Genomic DNA, 18,546 nt, shown 5'->3' on the forward strand with positions numbered 1-18,546 from the left:
AGTTAAGACAGAGATGGTAGAATTCATCGTCTTGCCGTTTCCGTTCTCAAGTAACTTGAACTTTGGTCATTTCACGTCGTAGTTGTGCAGGGACGGCAAAGAAATTGACAAAAAAGCGTGATGCACGTGCAAAGTTGTTGTTTTGCTCATTAAACCTATTACTTTTTTAGGTTCCTGTTGCCGTCGCCATTGTAGTTTCATAAGGTCCCTTTTGAATTAGTGATGCTTGCTTCAAATGCTGTTAATGGGAGAGGGTGTCACATGAAACTTTCTACTTAGCACACTCAGAGGTTAAGAATACAATTAACACCGCACCCGTCAGCTTAAAATTTTCCAAGAACCCACCCTGCCGACTTTAAGCATGTTCAGAACGTTTACATATATAATCAATGATCTCTGGAGACAAGACATTTTGCTTAATACAGGCGATATTAAGCAAAAAGTCTTGAAAATTTATAAGGATAATCAAGATTATCATACTCTATTAGAAAACCTTACCAATCTTCAGTGTTTTGATTTTCACCCCCTCTGCTAGAAATGTAAAATTTAGGTGAAAATGTACGATCCGCACTTAATTACCGAATTGCTTTTCATTGAAAGGTCACCATTTCTGACACACTCTTAGTTTTATAAGTTTTTCAAAATGAACTACTTCGATGGCTTTTCAACTACGCGGGGAAAGATTCAAGTTTTCATTCTCTCTAATTTTGTAGGTTAACGCGAGTTTTCTTCTTATTTGAGAGTAGCGCGGCTTCCCATCTTTTGATCTACTCTATAATCCAAGCGTCAAAGATCTGTAGCGTGAAGCGATTATGGCTGCTGATTGGTCCGTTTAACACGATGAATGGAGTCAGGTGCAGGTACCAGAATCGTTTCTTTGTTTTCAAGGCTGGTGACTGGTGTTGAATAGTTGTTAACACGAAAATTCCCGCCTAGCTATTAACGCTGATCAATACGAAAGAGTTCATTGTGTGTTTTAACAATATCGGATCAAAATACGAGAAAGATTTTGATTACACGCTCCAAAACTGCCTCAAAGAACCTCAACTTGTTGACACATAAGTTGAAATTGAAATAATTAAAAAACCTTTTATACAAATAAACTGTAAAAAAAAAATTAACAAGCAGATTTTTTACAGTGTTGACGTGAATGCACGGCTTATTATTTTTTTTTCTCTTCAGCTGTTAGTTTGATCGGGCGTTCACGGTTCTGCACACTCACTGCATTCTAAAACATGAAACTTTTGTTATCTTGACACTATGAAGATTTACCCTCACGATATCACAGAAAACAAAAGTTTTTGGAAAGACAACAACTAGTTATAAGAAAAGATGAAATGCGTGCATTTATTGACCGCTAAGACCGCTTTGGAAGCCTGTTTTGCCTGAACACACATTTTCCGTTCAAACGTGTTATTTCTATACCGAGATAACGCTGACCAGAATGGTAGCTTTATCGTTGTTTATCAATTTCCTCTGGTACATGTCATCAAGCTTTTAATACATAATAATTTATTAATGACTTCGTTCCAAGCCTTTGTTCTGCGACTACTTGTTTGGGATCACGAGGAGAGTTTAGAACCAGGGATTTTGTTAAACCAATTCATGCAATTTTGAACGATGTGGAAGCCGGGCTGGTTAATTCTTGTATTTATAGCTTGTTTAGAAGTTAAAGGTAAGCTTACAAAGTACTATGAACTAAGATATTAGCAAATGATCAATCTTATGTCATTATTTATGAAATATCATTATATGAAAGACAGAGTGATTCATCATTTGCCTATGAACGCCTCTATTTCTGATAATTTTTGTTGGATGATTGTCCCTCTTTTAACCTTCAATGAAAACTTCATGATCCGGCCTAGAAGTTACGTTGGAAAACAACGAAACAAAGTCATAGAAAATCACCAAAAATCCAAAACCTGTTATTATTTCCGCGATATATTTTTCTCGCTTGTTTCATAGCTTTTCTGCTACTTTTTGTGGTTTTGTTAAGTTGTGTAACTTTCAATCCAGAGAAGGCAACTTAATAAGACAGCCAAAATTTCGTATAAAAATTGTTCCTTAAAAAAATCTCAAAGTGTCGTAGATTGTACGCCTGTTAGTTCTTTGAAACCATCAATATTACATAAGCAATGGCGACTTCGACTCAGTTAATCTCTTCTCTTAATTTACTTTTCTGCAGTTAACGGAAAATTTCATATAAAACCAAAAAGTCACAAATCCACGGAAAAACAGACATATGAGAAAGAAAGTGAGTATATGTTTACTAATATATATAGCGCTCAAAACATATGAACATTATTATTGTTATACTGTCACTTAAGGAAGAGATATTTGGAGACGAGAAACCCTTTTAGTTAGATTTGAGCGTTATTAGAAAGGCAGTCATAATCTGCGACGTAAGATCACCGGACAAAAGGGGAAATACACACTGTTAAAACTGGACCTTTTACAGAGCTAGTGAAATGTCTATTAAATTGTAAATTTGTAGACTTTTTATGAGTGCAAATCTTCCAAACTTTTTCAGAGGGAAAACTTGCATGTCTGTAAAAAGTTTGCAGATATTTCATAAAGTTTTTTTTTGATATATTTATATCGAGATTGGTCATAAAAATTCTCTTAGTTTTTCCTGCGGAATGAAGTGAGGAGACGAAGACTTGACCAAAAACTCTGAAAAATCTTTGTAAATCAGTTGACATTTATAGGGATTGTCTTGAGTTCTTTCTTTCCGTAAAATCTCTGTAAAATGGTATAAGCAGGGCAATACCCTTAGCTCTGAACACGCATACTTGAAATTTTATGTCGGTACGTACAAAATTCAGGTTTAAAATTCAGTGTCTTTGTAGCCCTATAATCCAACCTAACATGGCTTTATATCCAGTTTTAATGAAATCAAGCGTGCGATAGGATTAAAATATAACTTTATCCTTTTATTCTAATCAGGTCTATTTAAAAGACCTAATTGATCCTCGAAAACGAGAGGGGTTATTTTCCTTTAAGCTTGTCGTTAATCTTGTGCGCACGATTTCATATTCAACAACACCCCACATTAGAATCATTTTCAGTTTCTGTTTTATAAAAAAATAATAAATCGCTTGGACAAGGTTTGTCATGTAAACTGCTTGTTCGATTCGTTTTCCTTCGCAGCAAAACAAGTGAAAAGAGACACGGTTCCTGTGCCAAGCGGTAAGGAAGTTATGAGGTCATTTTTCTTCACGTCATGTTTATAAAACATTTTGATTTCCCGCCATGAGAACAAAGAACGTCCTGTATAAACTGTTTAGAAATTATTGTTTCAACAATCAATCTATTTTGCCTTCTCACAAGAACCAAACACAAAGATAATAACAATGCTTGTCATTCCGCTCCTTAGTCAAAGACCTGTAACTCAAGCTGCGATAATTTCTGGCTGTGGCAGGTTAAGCTCTTGTTTGATTGGCCGCTGACTCGTTTGCTATCTCGTCGAAGGTCGTGTCCCATTCGCTGCCTTCGATTTTTTCCTAAGTATATCTATATTCATATCTTTCGATGGTCCGAATTTCAGACATCTCTTCGAGTCGCATACCCCTGTCCTTGAGAGGTGTATGCGGCTCGAAGGGATGTCTGAAAGTCAGGCTTAATTTACCGACTCATTTCCGAAAAAGGTTAATTTGTTTGTACATGTCGGTAGCTTGTAGTAATTAATTGCAATGCCAACACTGTGTACACCTGTTTATATTTCATCAGGATACCCTTCAAGCTACGGTTCACAGTACACTAATATGGCTCAGTCCACCAGTGAAGGTACTCAGTCGCAAAAAGAACCATACATTTAATAACGTCCGGCCTTTTCGACAGGGAAACCATAGGATTTTGAGGGCAGAAATTCGTCTTTTCGTAGCTTGAAAACATTTTCAGTTAAGGAAAAAAGCGTATGTCTGCCTGGTTTCTCTAGACATGCATCTTTTCGCATACAGACAGTCAATTACACGCTAGTATAACAGACTAAATGTTTGCAATTTGCAAACCTTTTACGAAGTTGAGTCCCCTTTAAAAGTCCTTTTATTTGCTCCGTGTCTATGAACAAATGACGATGTTCTAGTGAATTCAATTAGTGCTTTTAAGCTAATGCAGAAATGTTTGCGGTTAAGTTGCAAATGTGTTAAATTCTGCCGGACAGTTATCTCTATCAGCACTGGGCCGGTTCCAAGTGTCTGTCTACAAGAGAGGCATCTTAAAGAGAGTCAAAGGATAGACTGAAGAAGGGAAGGGACCAACTTTAGGTATCTGTTTCACCCAGATGTTCGCTGGAGAGAATAGAATGTACTTCAACGTGTTCTAGGCGACAGCAATAGTATTCACCATTATTTTAACGGTAAATTTGTACTCCCCACCACTGTTGATTATAACTACGTTTCAGCTTACAACACAGCATCTACTGCTCAGACCAAATCAGCGATGCCATATCCTGCTGCCTCTCCAGCAACCTCTACAGCAGCAGGTGCTCCTGCCTCAGCTTCAGCAACCACCGCTGCCTCCGCTCCTGCCCCTGCGCCCGCCCCAGCCGCAGCCGCAGCCGCTCCTGCTCCAGCCCCAGCACCAGCACCAGCATCACCTCCAGCCGCTGCTGCTCCAGCACCAGCTCCAGCAGCTGCTGTCCCGGCACCAGCCCCAGCACCTGCAGCACCCGCTTATGCTGCAGCACCAGCCCCCGCCAGAGCGTCCGTGCCTTCTTATCAACCTTCATCCAGTACCTACAGCTTCAACTACAATCCAGCTCCAGCACCAGCTCCCGCTCCGTACTACTCGTACCCAGCTCCCGCGGCCTATCCTTATCCAGCGTATGCTACCACTATGATCGCTTCCGCAGGTAAATGGTCTCTTTAATTGAGAAGTAGTTATAAACTTAGATTATCCCTACTGAGCTACGTTCAAATTCTTAATAAAATATGGAGCTTTTTAAATTAATGAAATCCTAAAAAATATGGACCATTTCATTGATCGTTCTTACGACCTGTACTATGTATAGGACAGATCATACCACTTCAAATAATAATGCAAGAGAGTTTTTATTATTCACTGTATTATTTAATGCCGACGCGGAGTTGAAGTATATTTCGCGATGCAGAAAAAAAATGTCCTGTAGCATTTATGAGACAAACCGTGTAATGTTTGCAGTAATTTTTCAGTCTGTGTCATTACAAGTTTTCAAGCTTAAAGCACAGGTTACCGAGGATGAGTGATAGTACCACAGGGCGAATTGGAAACTTGTGAAATTACAGTGCTTTAATGGCGTAGCTTCACAAAACTCCGTGCGAGCATTATTAAGGACAAGAACAATTAACTGCAGAGTAAGTTACATTGACTATTATTTGGTATTTACCAAATATTTTAGGATCGTATCCTTACCCCATACAAAGAACACTGCAATTTTACAAGAATCGTACAGTGGCCGGCTGTCACTGAGCCGCCTGGGTTATCTGTGCTTAAAGAAGCTAGCCAGCCGCTTGAAGCCACTTACAAAGTAACCATTACTCAAATCACTGACTGTCTAAACAGCCATCGAATTCATATGCAATACATAAAACTTAGAAAAAATTTGAAATTTTTACTTTTCAGTTGCGCAAGTGGCTAAATCTACTGCTAGTCAAGGTATGATTCGGCATCATGAACACTGCTGAGACACAAACGACACAAACATCAATAACTTCGAGAACGAATAACATTTAAGACACGATTATTTAAAAAGCGGACGATATCGACAAAGCTTCAGTAAAGGCAAAATGTAATTTGAGCCTGAGTTAGAACATTAAGTTAAACCTCGATTACTCGATTACTCAAACATGCCCATAAGCTGACCAAAGCCACTAAAGATGCAGGTCTTAAAATTATGAATATACATAATGGTTGAGTTTTGTTATTTAACACTATATTTAAACATTGAAACTGTTTCCTCTTGTCTTTTGTAACGGATGGCAAGGATGGAAAAGGATTGAACCTTGAAAACGATGGGCCAGCTTCTTCAAGTTTCAATGCAATGCCTGCAAAACTTACCAAAAATATGTTTTGTTTAATGCTCCCCTCCAAAATTAATTGTTTGATACCTTCTTGATTAATATAGGAGAGAATTTCGTGAATGAATAAAGATACTAAGTAATGACTTTAGCACAGAATTGACCACTAAAACAGAAATATGCTCGTCACATAACCACTTTAATATGAGTAATTCATTGAGTAATTCTACGCACCGTTTGTTAAAGCAAGACCAGAGGCATAGGACAGGGTTATATGCTTTTGGCAAGGCATAATAATGCACTGAAAGCTAAACACAAGGGCACCCAACAACGTTTTCCTCCAAAATACATTGACACAAACACTTTCTAGGCTATCCAGAGTAAAGACTCGATAAATGCATTCTAAACGACGCAAGGGCTTCAGTACTATTTTCCCAAACATTTTAGATGCAAATAAACGTATTACGAAAATGAGAATTTTCTATTCCTCTCTCCATCGCATTTTTGAATCCGAAAATTTTAGGTTTCCTTTTTTGTACGAAAAACAGTCTTACCTGGGCAGTGAATTTACTAGATAAGCTTCGAAAATTGTACGTGAATGGAATGGTCATCTAGAAAATTTAGCCTTCCTCAAGTAATAGAAAATTCTAGGCAATGTTTGCTTCTCCGAACAGATACTTTACAGAAAACAGTCGTTTGGAGCTCCTGTAAACAATAGGTTTATAAAAACGAAAAAAATAAGTTAATAATAATAATAATGGAGTTATATAAAAATATATTCAAGCAAGGGTTGATTATTTTAAATACTGAACACCATCTTTGTGTCTTTAATCCAGGTTCAGGCAAAGGCAAAGGTATGTATTTCGTATACTAAAAAAAGGTTTTGTTTTAAATGTGTCGACTCCAAAGTCGAAGCGTACCGTGTTGCTACAGTATCTATAGGTTTATGTCATCTGATTCCTTTTTCACAATCATTAATTTGTTTACTAATTTTTTTATTTTCTCTCCCATAGCACGAAGCAATTTGGCAGGTAAGTGGAGAAAAGCATTTTAGTTGCGAAAGAGTTAGTTTAACAGTGGAAGATTTAACTTAAGCGGCGGCAGAATTTACTTTCTCCGGGGTAGTGTTAGCATTTAACCGCAGCAGGGTTAGCCCTGCAGCTAGGCAAAACGGCTTAGCGAGATTTCAAGGGTTTGTTCAGCTCAGTCACAGACTGAGGATAATTGAAGATAATTTCCCTGCTAACGGCTAGACCCTTGTGTTGTTCAGATAACCATGTAGAAATCCCGGTTCCGTCTGCAGTGGGGGGGCTAGTACTGAATAGTGTCCTCAATATAAATGTATTCAGGAGCACCTTTTACGGACAAGGGCCTTTGCTAGGTTGCATCGTAAGATGGCAGAGCCTGAGAGCTCTTACCTTCTGTTCTGGAACAATAACCTATTGTCTTGAAATAATATTTACGAGTTCTCCTACTCTTAAGATGTTTTTTGCAACGCGACCTTTGCCTCTTATTAATTTAAAGATGGCCGAAAGTAAGGCAGGCGCTTTCGAAAAAGCTGGCATGGATTTTCGGATCGTGTCTTCAGGCCCTGTCGGTTCAACAGAATTTCACAAGAGCTGCGACAATTTTTATAGCTTTTTAGGATAAAAGAACGTTTATCTTGCACTAGGCCTCGCTTTGCTGTTGATTTCACAATACATTCTACCACCCGCAAGTTACTACCAAAATTGCGAAGATCTAGTGGCCGCTTGACATTCACTTAGGAGGAATTGTGGAGAATAATTCATTGCATGTAATTTCCAAGGCACGATATATCATCCAAAAAGGGAGTAGAAGTTGTCTTTTTCAGGAAGTTCTACTGAACTGAAGTCATTTAATAAGTGGTCGCTGATGGGAGGTGGTCTCTTGTTAGAGGTGGTCATAGATAGAGGTTGGACTGTAATTTTTTTTAGTGAAATCCAACTAGTGGTCTATTATCAATGCTGCGTTCTGATTCGTTGAGCTACTACTAGGCTATATGTTATAGCCCCCTAGTAGCGAAAAGCGCGGGCTTTTAGGCAGCAAAACAAGGATTAAAGGCTAGCTTTAACTAGCTAAACTTTTATTATTCTCGATATTTTTTACCAACTAGTTGCATTTTACTAAAACAATTATTCCTCTCGCCCTCATGGGCTATTGACTCAATGCCCATTCGGGCTCGAGGAATAATTGTTAAATATGACAGTACAACCATTCACAGGAAATGAGTTAAATTGCGTGTAGGGGAAATTCGGAAATGGCCTACTGTAGTAGTGACAGACTTCTCTCTTTTTTAAACATTTTGTTTAGGTGTTTGCATAGATGACGAAAGAGCAAGCAACTTCTGTTTGAAAGCAAGGAACCCTTGCTTTTGTGAAGAAAACCACCACTTCATGTACAACTACTGCAAAGATTCCTGCAACTGGTGTGACTCGTCTGAGAATGTCGGTGAGTATTATAAATAAACATTGTTCATAAGCAATAACGCATTTCAGAATGACCAAAGTGATAAATGTTTAGAGACTAAGTTAGACACGTTTCCGTTATACATAAAAATCAACTCAGTAACTCTGTTTCAGTATCCGGCACACAAGCTCAAACATATGTATACGCAAAGGGATAAAAATGTTCCTTTTCTTGTGCTTGATCAAAATTGGAAGATTCTTCTTATTCCGTGTAAGCGGAATAAGAAGAATCTCTGCGACATTTCGACTTTTCGAAGAAGAATCTCTGACGAATTTCTGCGACATTGTTGCAACGGCAACGGCAACGAGAACGTCAAAAAAGCAATAAGTTTATTTAGCAGAGCAACAACTTGCAACGTGCATCATGATTTTTTTTTTTTACATTTTTTGCCGTCACTGCACGACTACGAAGTGAAAATGCCTAATTTCAAGTTTTACGTAAGACGCAAACAAGCTACGTCAAAATTTTTCTTGACGTTTTCGTTGCCGTCGACGTCCTCGATGCTAAGGCTCCCTGATTGTTTCGAATCGTCACTTCATTGTGACAACATTGTTGCTAATAAAACCGTCCTTGTAACATCGCTATAAAGAGTTGAAGCAGCTGCTCCGGCATCAAGCAGGGTGGCTTTGACAAATAGTAAGACAAAATATGTTTTTGAAGAGTTAAATGATCGTACAATGTGTTCATCATCTCAACAGGACACAAATTCTGGAGAATTGTCAACGAAGCAGATCTGGATAGATCCTGGGTAATAAGCCAGATTAAGTTTTACTCTGACAAGCACGCAAAACATCCTTTGGATACTTCAGATGTTACTAAAGCGTTCGCCAGCTCCAGTTACCTAGGATATGACCCTAAAAGTGTGTTTGATAACAAGACCTCCACCTACTGGCTTCCAAATGGATGGTATAAACACGGTCCAGGCGAGGATTTCGTTGGCTACGAATTTTCACAGCCTGTTGCTGTGAATTCTATCCGCGTGGTCCACCAATCAGGACAAGATAACGTTGTGTCTAAGAAGATGTTCGTAGAGGCTGCTGATGCGTATGGTGGACCCTACGTTACCAAATGGATCATTGAAAACACTAAAGGAAAAAGCAATAAAAGATTCAACAATCAAAGTAGGTGGTTAGCGACTTGATTCGCTCATAGGTTGTAATCGTATAATATTTGTTTTATTTTCTAGTCTTTAAATCAACTGCGATGGAAAAAGATAGTTTATCCCAATTTTCTTTCTGAAGTGGTAGTAATGTCCCTTTTATGTGGATCCCAATTTGAAAGGATAACAATCGTTTAGTTTTGTTAGGGAACTAATGAACCACCAACTGCCAAACCAAAACAGATCAGTCCTAACAAGCATGCGCATGAATTACCTGGGTCCGTGGGGTCCAAACATGGAAGACCTTAGCACATACTCAATCATAACCTTGGCATGCTTGACGCTCGTTTCTTCCATCTGTTTTTTCAGCACGTCTTTAATCATTTCCAAAATATAAATTATTCACAGCCGTGCGGTGACAAGGTCTTTGATTTTTTTTAAATCTGTATGTCAATTTCAAAACAATAGGCAAGAAACCGTTTAGCAATGCTTCTCTCCACTACAGTGTATGACACTGAAGTGAACTAATATCGTAATTGGGGAGAATCGAAATTCTTAGGTTAAGGTACCGGCATAGCTTATGTTCCCGTACTGTGGAGTACCTTTACCTTTAGATCATCTATTTATAAACGACAGATGAAAACTAACATAATGCTTTTTTTACAGTGTGTCCTCTTTTCTGGAGACGTTTTGCAACTGATCAAGGTGTCTACTGTTTCAAGTTGATAACCGAATTCATGACCTGGCATGACGCAAGAGACAAATGCGGTGAATACGGCGCTGATCTCAGCTCCATCAGGGGGGAGGAGGAAGCAGACTTTGTTAAGAACCAAGTCCAGCTGTGCGGGTAGGTATCTCTTCAAAGTATATTTGGTAAAATCATAACCTGTTGGGTGTATAGACCACGCGCTTGGGCGGCTTGGGCGGCTTTGATAAACAATCAGGTCAATCAAGGACCGTAGTCTCTCGCATGCGCTTCTCCGAACCTATCTTAACTTTCATTCGTAACAAGAGTTTTGATCTGCTTACTAGATGTAGTTTCTGCGCTTCTTTGCAAAAGTAATTACTTTATCAAGGTGGATCAACCATAATTCGTCGAAAGCTGGTCTTACAGAAGTCATAATCTGGTTCTTTTCCCCACGCCGAGAGTGGATCAATAGAATAATTTGCTGTTATCATAATCAATTAATTCTTGGGGTGGGAATTGTGGGTGATACTCACTGCGAAATCTCCCCAACATGGAGGGCTAGTCCTTTATCTCGCCTCTTACCCTCGATCCGCGATCTTACTCGTAAGCCTCATCATCCAGACAAAGTAACAGGCCCAGGATGACCCCTAAAGAAGTAGTGCTATTCAGTGAAAATGAACTGACGCGGAGTCCCGCTCTACGGACTCCCGCTTATTACAGACACCCGTTTATAGCAAACAGTTTCGTTGGTATATTTTCTCTAAAATCGACCCTCTTAATACGAACACCGGTTAATAAGGACAATGGTCACTTTTATGTGTCCCTAGTCACAAACTCTCTTATATCGTCAACCTCGCTTTACAATCATGTGCCAATTGTAGACATTGTATTCCGTTAAAATGTTGACAGTTTTCTATGAGTTAATACGACTTTATTACTTAAAAAAGTAGCAAAATATCGTGACATGTTTGACGTCCGTCTTTTTTCGCTTGTCTGGCCCCTGTACTGAAGCCCTTAAACAAAGTTTTCTTCCTTCTACTACACAGCTTTGAATTCCTTGGATTTATGCTGAAGTCTTTGGTCTTACTGTTCTTCTTCTTCTTAAGCTCTATAAGGCCCGTTTCAAACTTCGTGCTACTGCCGTGCCGAACTCAATTGATCGAATTAAATTCGACTTTAGCACGGCAGTAGCGCGACGTTTGGAACCAAGTCGTGCTACTGCCGTGTAGCGCGGCAAGCTTTGCCGTGCTACATGGCAGTAGCTCGACTGGGTTTCAAACGTCGCGCTACTGCCGTGCCGAACTCAATTCATAAATTATAAATACATTAGAATACATTTAAAAGTTTGCTTAACTGTTTTTTTTATTTTTGTGTTTTGTTTTCGGCAAAAGCCGTACTATTCGACTGAATTAAATTCGACGTCTGAAACCAAGTCGTGCTAGTGTCATGCTGCAGTCAAGCTACAGTCGCGCCAGCTTAGCACGGCAGTAGCACGTCGTTTGAAACATGCCTAAGTCATGTGTCCGATAAGTTTGTTTTTCTGAGAGCCTGTTATTGTATGTCCTCTTTGTGACTGTATTAACCGAGGACAGTCCATTGTAATTTTTTGCCTTTGCTTTTACACAGATATACTTGGATTGGTCTTAACGACTTGAAGAACGAAAGTGACTATCAGTGGAGTGATGGCGCAAACTTAACTTATAAATCCATGAATTCACAAATGGATTACATGAAAGACGAAAGAGCTGAACAGGAAATGGACTGCATTGCCTCAGATCAAAATGGACAGTGGTCAAATTTCCATTGTGATGATAAATTCTACGCTCTTTGCAAGAAGAAGCTTAGTAAGTGACTGATAACTGATCAGAGTTGGGTTAACACTCAGCAAACAAAAGGAGTTGGCTTAGAGGATCGAAAGATTTATATCTACTAGAGTTGATAGACTAATAGAGACTTGTTTGACTGAATGGTAAATTCCTTGCGCTTCCATTTTATCGAGTCTCACGAGCCTCTTTATTAGCTTACTGAAATTTTATCCTTGTAGTTAACAAGAATTCCATTGTTTTACTCTCTTCGTTTTCGGTACTTTCTCTTTATGCTTCACATCAATGTCTTCTAGTCTTTGCACTGATTCTAGAGAGTAAACAAAAACTGATAAAATGAAAAGATGGAGGGAAGAGATTGAAAGGTAAAAGAGTAAGAAGCTAGGTAGTGGGGCGTCTTTCTCTTCACACATCATGAAATCAATGTCAAGTGTCTTAAAGATCCAGCAATCGTTTGCAATAGTTTGGGAAGTATTCGTCAATCGCCAGGGACGAAAATGTCCAAATTGTCTAGCCGTTGTGTGTTTTAGGCGAATCTTGCACTTATATTATACTACAAGTTCATTTCTTTCTATTGATAGAACCAGAAGATGATGAAGATGACGATGAGGAAGATGAAGCCGAGGAAGTCAAGAGTCACAAACATCACATTAAATACCACATTTTAAAGAAAAACAAAGTGAGAAAACACAAGAAAAAAGTGAGCTTGGGTAAGTAAGACACAAAAAAATGACATTGAAGAAAGAGTTAGAGCCTGATTTCATGGAGGTGGGGGACCCCAGGTAGGTGAGGTAACCCGAGGAGGGTCACCCAACCTTTTATGTTAACGTGACCAAATTAAAATGAGAGATTATACGGACAAGCGGGTTACCCCACCTAAGCGGGTTACCTCACCTACCAGGGGTCTCCCACCTCCATGTAAACACGCATTAAGTTAATAATTTGGTACCATGTCGTTGTCCTGCACGTGTTACTGAAAACGACTGTATTTGTGACAAAAGGGAAAATTGACTCTTAACGCAACAATACTGATTTGATCAAACTTGCATCGGGTGCTTTTTCTTGTTCTTTTTCCACTAGTTCATTGAATTGGAGGTTTGCGATGTGACAGTGTTACTGCCCTCTTTTTCTAATTGATCCCAAAAGATGGGACATGCATATGGTGCAGTTAGTTTGTGGCGCAATGCGTCATAGTTTGACAAAGAGTGATGAAAAGGTGCGCCTAGCGAAATGAGGACATCGTTGGTTCGACCACTTTGGAACTCATCAGTGTATTGTAGCCGCAAATATAATGAAATTGAGCAAAAAATCACCCATCTCATAACTGCAGCTTTTAGATCCTTTTCTAGAAGAGCTAGAGAATCATATGATCGCCTGTTGCCCTATTTAAAATTACAATTTAAAACTTGTAGAGGCCTACTCTGGGACCTTAAGTCGCCGTAATTTTAGGCGACTTATGGCGATTTAAGGCGACTTTAGGAAAATTTGGTCAAAATGTTGCGCGACTTAAGGCGATTTAAGGCGACTTTAGGTGATTTAAGGCGACTTTAGGCGACTTAAGGAGAAAAAGGTGACATTAGGTGAGTTACATGTTAGTGAATATGTTGTAGTTAATTTTTAATTTCAGTTAATTTTTGGTTTTCCTTTGTTTTAAATTCATTAGCATACATAACCATACCCAGAAACGATGGAAAAATAAAAATTAACTGAAATAAAAATGAACTACAACGTATACAAAATCAAAATCTGATAACACTACCTCTCTAAGGACACAATGTTGTAGCATAAGTTAATTCAGTCTTGAAGACATCTACATTAGTCTTCCAAATTTTCAACAATCTCAGCTACCTAATATTTTGAACATTAAATATCAAGGTAGCTTGTGTTGCAGGTGTATTCTAACCGTGGCTAGTAACATTTGCGAAGCAGCTCTAATATCCTTGTTCTAGGCCCTGATGCACTAAATGAATTACCAGCATTTTGAGTTCCCCTTCAACATGATTGGCAAATGGACAATGGCATTTTTAACAGTCCAGTCCTGGCATGTTCTCTAATCCTGATACACACACAAGGGGCCCAGAACTAAGATTTTGCCGCTGTTTTGCAGATGGACTTAACCCAGAGTTTAGTTCCATGTGTGGCACAGGCTAATATCAAGGGTGTTGGTTTAGTATTACATTAGTAGAGACAAAATCTGAGTTAGAAGCAACCAAAAGGGTAAATTTTCTCTTGGTCTTTAAATGCATTATTTCATAATATAAGGGACAAAAAATCAATGGTTCCTGCATTTCTTTTTCCAAAAAATAAAACCCTAAAAGTAGAGTATTTCAATACATCTATGTAAAATACTGTGAGCTGGTTTGTAGCAAAAACTTTATATTGAAGTGTCTTTTTTTTCATAATTTGACAACAAACATTTAAGTAATTAATTTAAAACATCTAAAATCACTTATCGATATCGCACATTATGGAAATGACGATCCCCATTGTATGTCTTGGCAGTTGCTCTCCCAATGTTTGTCCCCACACGTTTGGCTAAGAGGATGTTTTTCCAATTGAATTCAAAACAAAAAGTTTGTAGTTCTCGCCGTATATATATTGCTCCTTTCCTGTCTCAGTCAAACAAAACACTTCCAAATACTTGCTTCGCTAGTGAACCGTACTCTCTTATCCATGGTCTCTCTGGAAACTTTCCAGTCGGGTTGATTTCATGAGTGCATTTATGCACCAGCAGAAACAACTAAGCTTAGCTTCAACCAACCTCGCCCGGTCTGTTCCACGCGGCAGCGTTTACGCTCTCAGCACAAAAGGAAGCATTATGCGTCATGTTTAAACCGGTGGCAGTACCAAGTGTAAACGTTTCCATTATTATGTCAGAAATTTCCATTTAAAAGGAGATCTTTAAACGAAAACGCGAGGTACAACATTCTATCCGCCATTTTGCTTCTCCCAGAATTCCACTGCAGTCGCAGGATTTCCATGGTTTCTCGGTCCCGCCCTGTCCCCGCCTCCAGACCAGTTAGTCACGTGATCAAAACACACTACGTTCTGGGCGGCCATAAACGTGGAGAAAAGAACAGTATTATTTGGCTTTTCTACGTTCTTCATCAATAATGGTCGATTAAATCAAATCGTTTGGCAGGGAGCAATCACGACAACATAAACAAAGAGCAGTATTACGCACCTTCGATGTAAAAAGCTTGAATTTCTGTCTGGAAGGGAAGACCTAAAAAGACGACTGTACAAGCTAAGCTAAGTGTTCAAGTTTATGAGAGTGATTGTGTTTCTGTCAATGATAAATGGATAGAGGTTGTGTGCTGGAGAAAAAACTTATCATTAGTTGCTCTTAAAATCTGGGTCGGTAATTTACATGGACACTTTTTTCGATTGACCTTTAGACTTGTATTAACTACCAGAAAATTTAGATTAATGTTGTGGCGGCAATAATTGTTTTTTTTCTCCCTTCAACCTACCTGTATTGATCTTAGCAACTTGAAATGTCTTTCAATGTTGGACTCTCACAAAGCAGTAGAAAAGAGTTTTAACTATATTTTGTTCAGGGTGCAAAGAAAGTCAGCTTTACAGCTTGCCTAGCATACACTAGCCTGAAAGCCATTTTGACTAACCCCAATTTTTTTTATGAATGGGACTGATTACAGTTCTTCTGTAATCTGAATTCCCTAAAAAAACTTTACTTGCCAGCCAGGCAAGTTAAAAACGCAGTTCACTAGCCCAATCATAAAATCCAGTACCCCAGGGCTATTGCCTGGACACTACTCTGTCTGCTCTCTTTGCACACTATTTAATGTAATTTAGCTAGAACTTGAACCTTTGAATGCCTTTTTAAACAATATTTTTACTCAGAAATATGAGACAAACCTCCCGGATGAAATTAATAAAATACCTGCACAAGTGACTGGATAAAGTTGTGTACTATATGTTGTTATTTTTGCATAAACAATACAGGAATGATTATTCTTGTATTGCTTACGACTAATTATTACATGTAGTAAATTGTGTAAAGTAATTAAATGTATAAATTAGAGGGCTGGAGAGGAAATTAATGGGTCTTAAGTCACTGTGGAAGTTTTTTTGTGGGGGGTGGGGTGGGTCTGTGGCTAATATTATTGAACACGGGTTATTACACACTTTATGAGAAATCATGCATTCTGGAAATAGAAAACTAAAAAAGTAATAACTACAAGACAATTTGAACCTCGTTAAGATTTGAATGATTTAGTGACTTAAGGAAACTAAAGGCGACTTTAGGCGACTTAAGGCGATTTTAGGCGACTTAAGGCGATTTTAGGCGACTTAAGGCGACTTTGGGCGACTTTAGGCGACTTTAGGTCCCAGAGTAGGCCTTTGTAGACGCTGTTTGAGTGCCCTCTTCATCCAGCTAGGAGTTCAGATATTGAAGCACGGTTTATTTTTGCTGCAGCTGAAGAACTAAAAGACGCTAAATCAAGCGGAGCTGAAGAGGAAGATGAGGAGGAGACAGCCGACGAGGACGCCATTCGGGAGGCTGTGAAAGCTCAGAAGAATTCTAAGGACAGCGGAGAAGAAGAAGAAGATGACGACGACGACGATGAAAGAGAAGATTCTGCCTCAGGATCAGGTCGATCGGCCAGCACCATTCCGGACAAACCAAATAAGAGGTCTCCGCACAAAGTTTGGAAATTCTAGAGCACTGTTTTAATTGTCATGTCCAAGTAATGGAAGCATTGTGTAACAAATATAGTTTTATTGGGTAGCGTAAAAAGGCTCTCACCGTTGAAAAACAAAATAGCTTTACTGGAAAATACGCGGGAATATAGATCCATGACTTCTTTCTTAGCCAAAGCTAGTGTGAGCAAGTGTGAGAACCAATACTTTCATTACGTAATGCATGAAGTTAGAATAGAAAAAACTTATGTTTTCTAAAAAGGAAAAAAAAAAGTACAAACATGCTTAGTTTTATTTTCACAGAAAAAAAAAATGAAAAGGGGGCCTCTCTGGCTAAAACAGGGAGGAGAATTATATTATGGCTCATTAACGAAAGTCAGGTTGTCCCTTACCGTCCGGTTTCCCTTGGAGATTCTTGAAAAGAGTTTTGAATAATATTATATATAGTCAAAGACTTCAACACCCTTTCCTCCATCTTTATTTTAAGATCTCGTTCTAAGAAAAAATAAATGGGTGGTATCCAATTGAAGTGGAAAATGTATTTTTTGCTTAAAAGCAAAAAATATTGGAAGACACAAAGTCAACGTTGGAGCATTTCCGTTGTTTGTGTAACTCCCCGGAGGGGTACTCCCCCCTATACCGGGAGGCTCCGCCGAAAAGGGGTACCTTTTCCAGGAATCACGTATGTAAAACGGTAGGGAATTCAAGATACGAAGTATATAAAAGGGTAGGAAAATCTCTCATTTAAGTTTTAAAAGGGCCTTTGGTGAAACTTGGGACTCTAAGATCTGGGGACACGATGGCAACGAGAACGTCAACAAAACACTAAGTTTAGAAGGAAGAATATTTTTTTGCATTTCTTTGCCGTTTTTGCACGACTACGACCAGAAATTGGCTTATTTTACATTTTAGGGAGGACGCGTAAACAAGCGACGACGAAATTTTATTTCTCTTTTTCAACTTGGAAAGGGATCCTAGGAATTCAACTCTTGGGGGGTTCGCCTACTTGTGATAAAATAAATGGGTAGGAATAATCGCGATTAAGACTGGAAGAACGTAAATTCACTTTTCAAGCGACGTTTTTGCTGTCATCGCATCGTCGGATCGTAAAGTCCCTACTGTTCCGAACAGACGCACCTTATGCCTAGATCATCTTAACTTGTCCAACGTTACAAGAAAATGATAAGACTTTCTGTTTTAGTCATTTATTCGTATTAAGTAGGTATGTTAAGGGGCTACCATTTTTCAACAGAAGGTTTACGAAAGGGGTGCCTTTTGTGTCAAAAATGGTATATAAAAGGGTAAGAGGTTGGACCTTGGGGCGGAACCTACCCGTATAAAACTCCGTTGAGTATTCTCCGCGTGTAATTCGGGTTATGCAATACTGCGATGCGTAAACAGCTTGTAAGAATTCTTAAAATGTCCCCAACTTTGGTTAGTTTTGATTAATTTCCAAGTTATTTACTAGTCTAGCCGTCTTTTCGTGTACATTTTCTTTAAGTTTTACCAATGATTCTAAACCCTTTGACCCCATGTATGAAAGTACGTATTTCCGCTTCTTGATTCCATGCGTATCTTCGAGACGTCGCTAGGAAAAAGTCGGTTTAGTTAATAATTGGTCTCAAAGGGTTAGGAATCTTTGGTGTTCAAAGTTGCTAATGACGTTATGGATAGACTTAAATTTCACTTATAGCTCTCTTTTTTGTTGATTGTAAATGATATAATAATTGTGCTATTAAAAACTTAACAAAAAGTTTCATAACTAAAACAGTTGAATATTGATTTTAA

General features: G+C 38.7%; 1 protein-coding gene across 1 annotated transcript; it reads left to right on the top strand.

Moving 5' to 3' along the window:
* The first annotated feature begins 1,515 nt into the window (after positions 1-1,515).
* LOC140933797 (uncharacterized) lies at positions 1,516-18,526 on the top strand. The gene is made up of 14 exons (XM_073383447.1): positions 1,516-1,675; positions 2,186-2,254; positions 3,151-3,189; positions 3,730-3,786; positions 4,403-4,852; positions 5,602-5,634; positions 6,833-6,850; positions 7,010-7,027; positions 8,328-8,465; positions 9,182-9,604; positions 10,249-10,429; positions 11,897-12,114; positions 12,675-12,803; positions 16,535-18,526. The coding sequence occupies exons 1-14, from the start codon at positions 1,621-1,623 to the stop codon at positions 16,777-16,779; spliced, it is 2,073 nt and encodes a 690-aa protein (XP_073239548.1). The 5' UTR covers positions 1,516-1,620; the 3' UTR covers positions 16,780-18,526.
* Positions 18,527-18,546: the final 20 nt, after the last annotated feature.

Source organism: Porites lutea, chromosome 4 (genome assembly GCF_958299795.1).
Source record: "Porites lutea chromosome 4, jaPorLute2.1, whole genome shotgun sequence".
NCBI lineage: Eukaryota > Metazoa > Cnidaria > Anthozoa > Scleractinia > Poritidae > Porites > Porites lutea.

Coding starts and splice junctions, on each gene's coding strand:
- LOC140933797 (XM_073383447.1), top strand. CDS start 1,621: ATGTGGAAGCCGGGCTGGTTAATTCTTGTATTTATAGCTTGTTTAGAA. Junction 1,676..2,185: donor AGCTTGTTTAGAAGTTAAAG/GTAAGCTTACAA, acceptor ACTTTTCTGCAG/TTAACGGAAAATTTCATATA. Junction 8,466..9,181: donor TGACTCGTCTGAGAATGTCG/GTGAGTATTATA, acceptor TCATCTCAACAG/GACACAAATTCTGGAGAATT.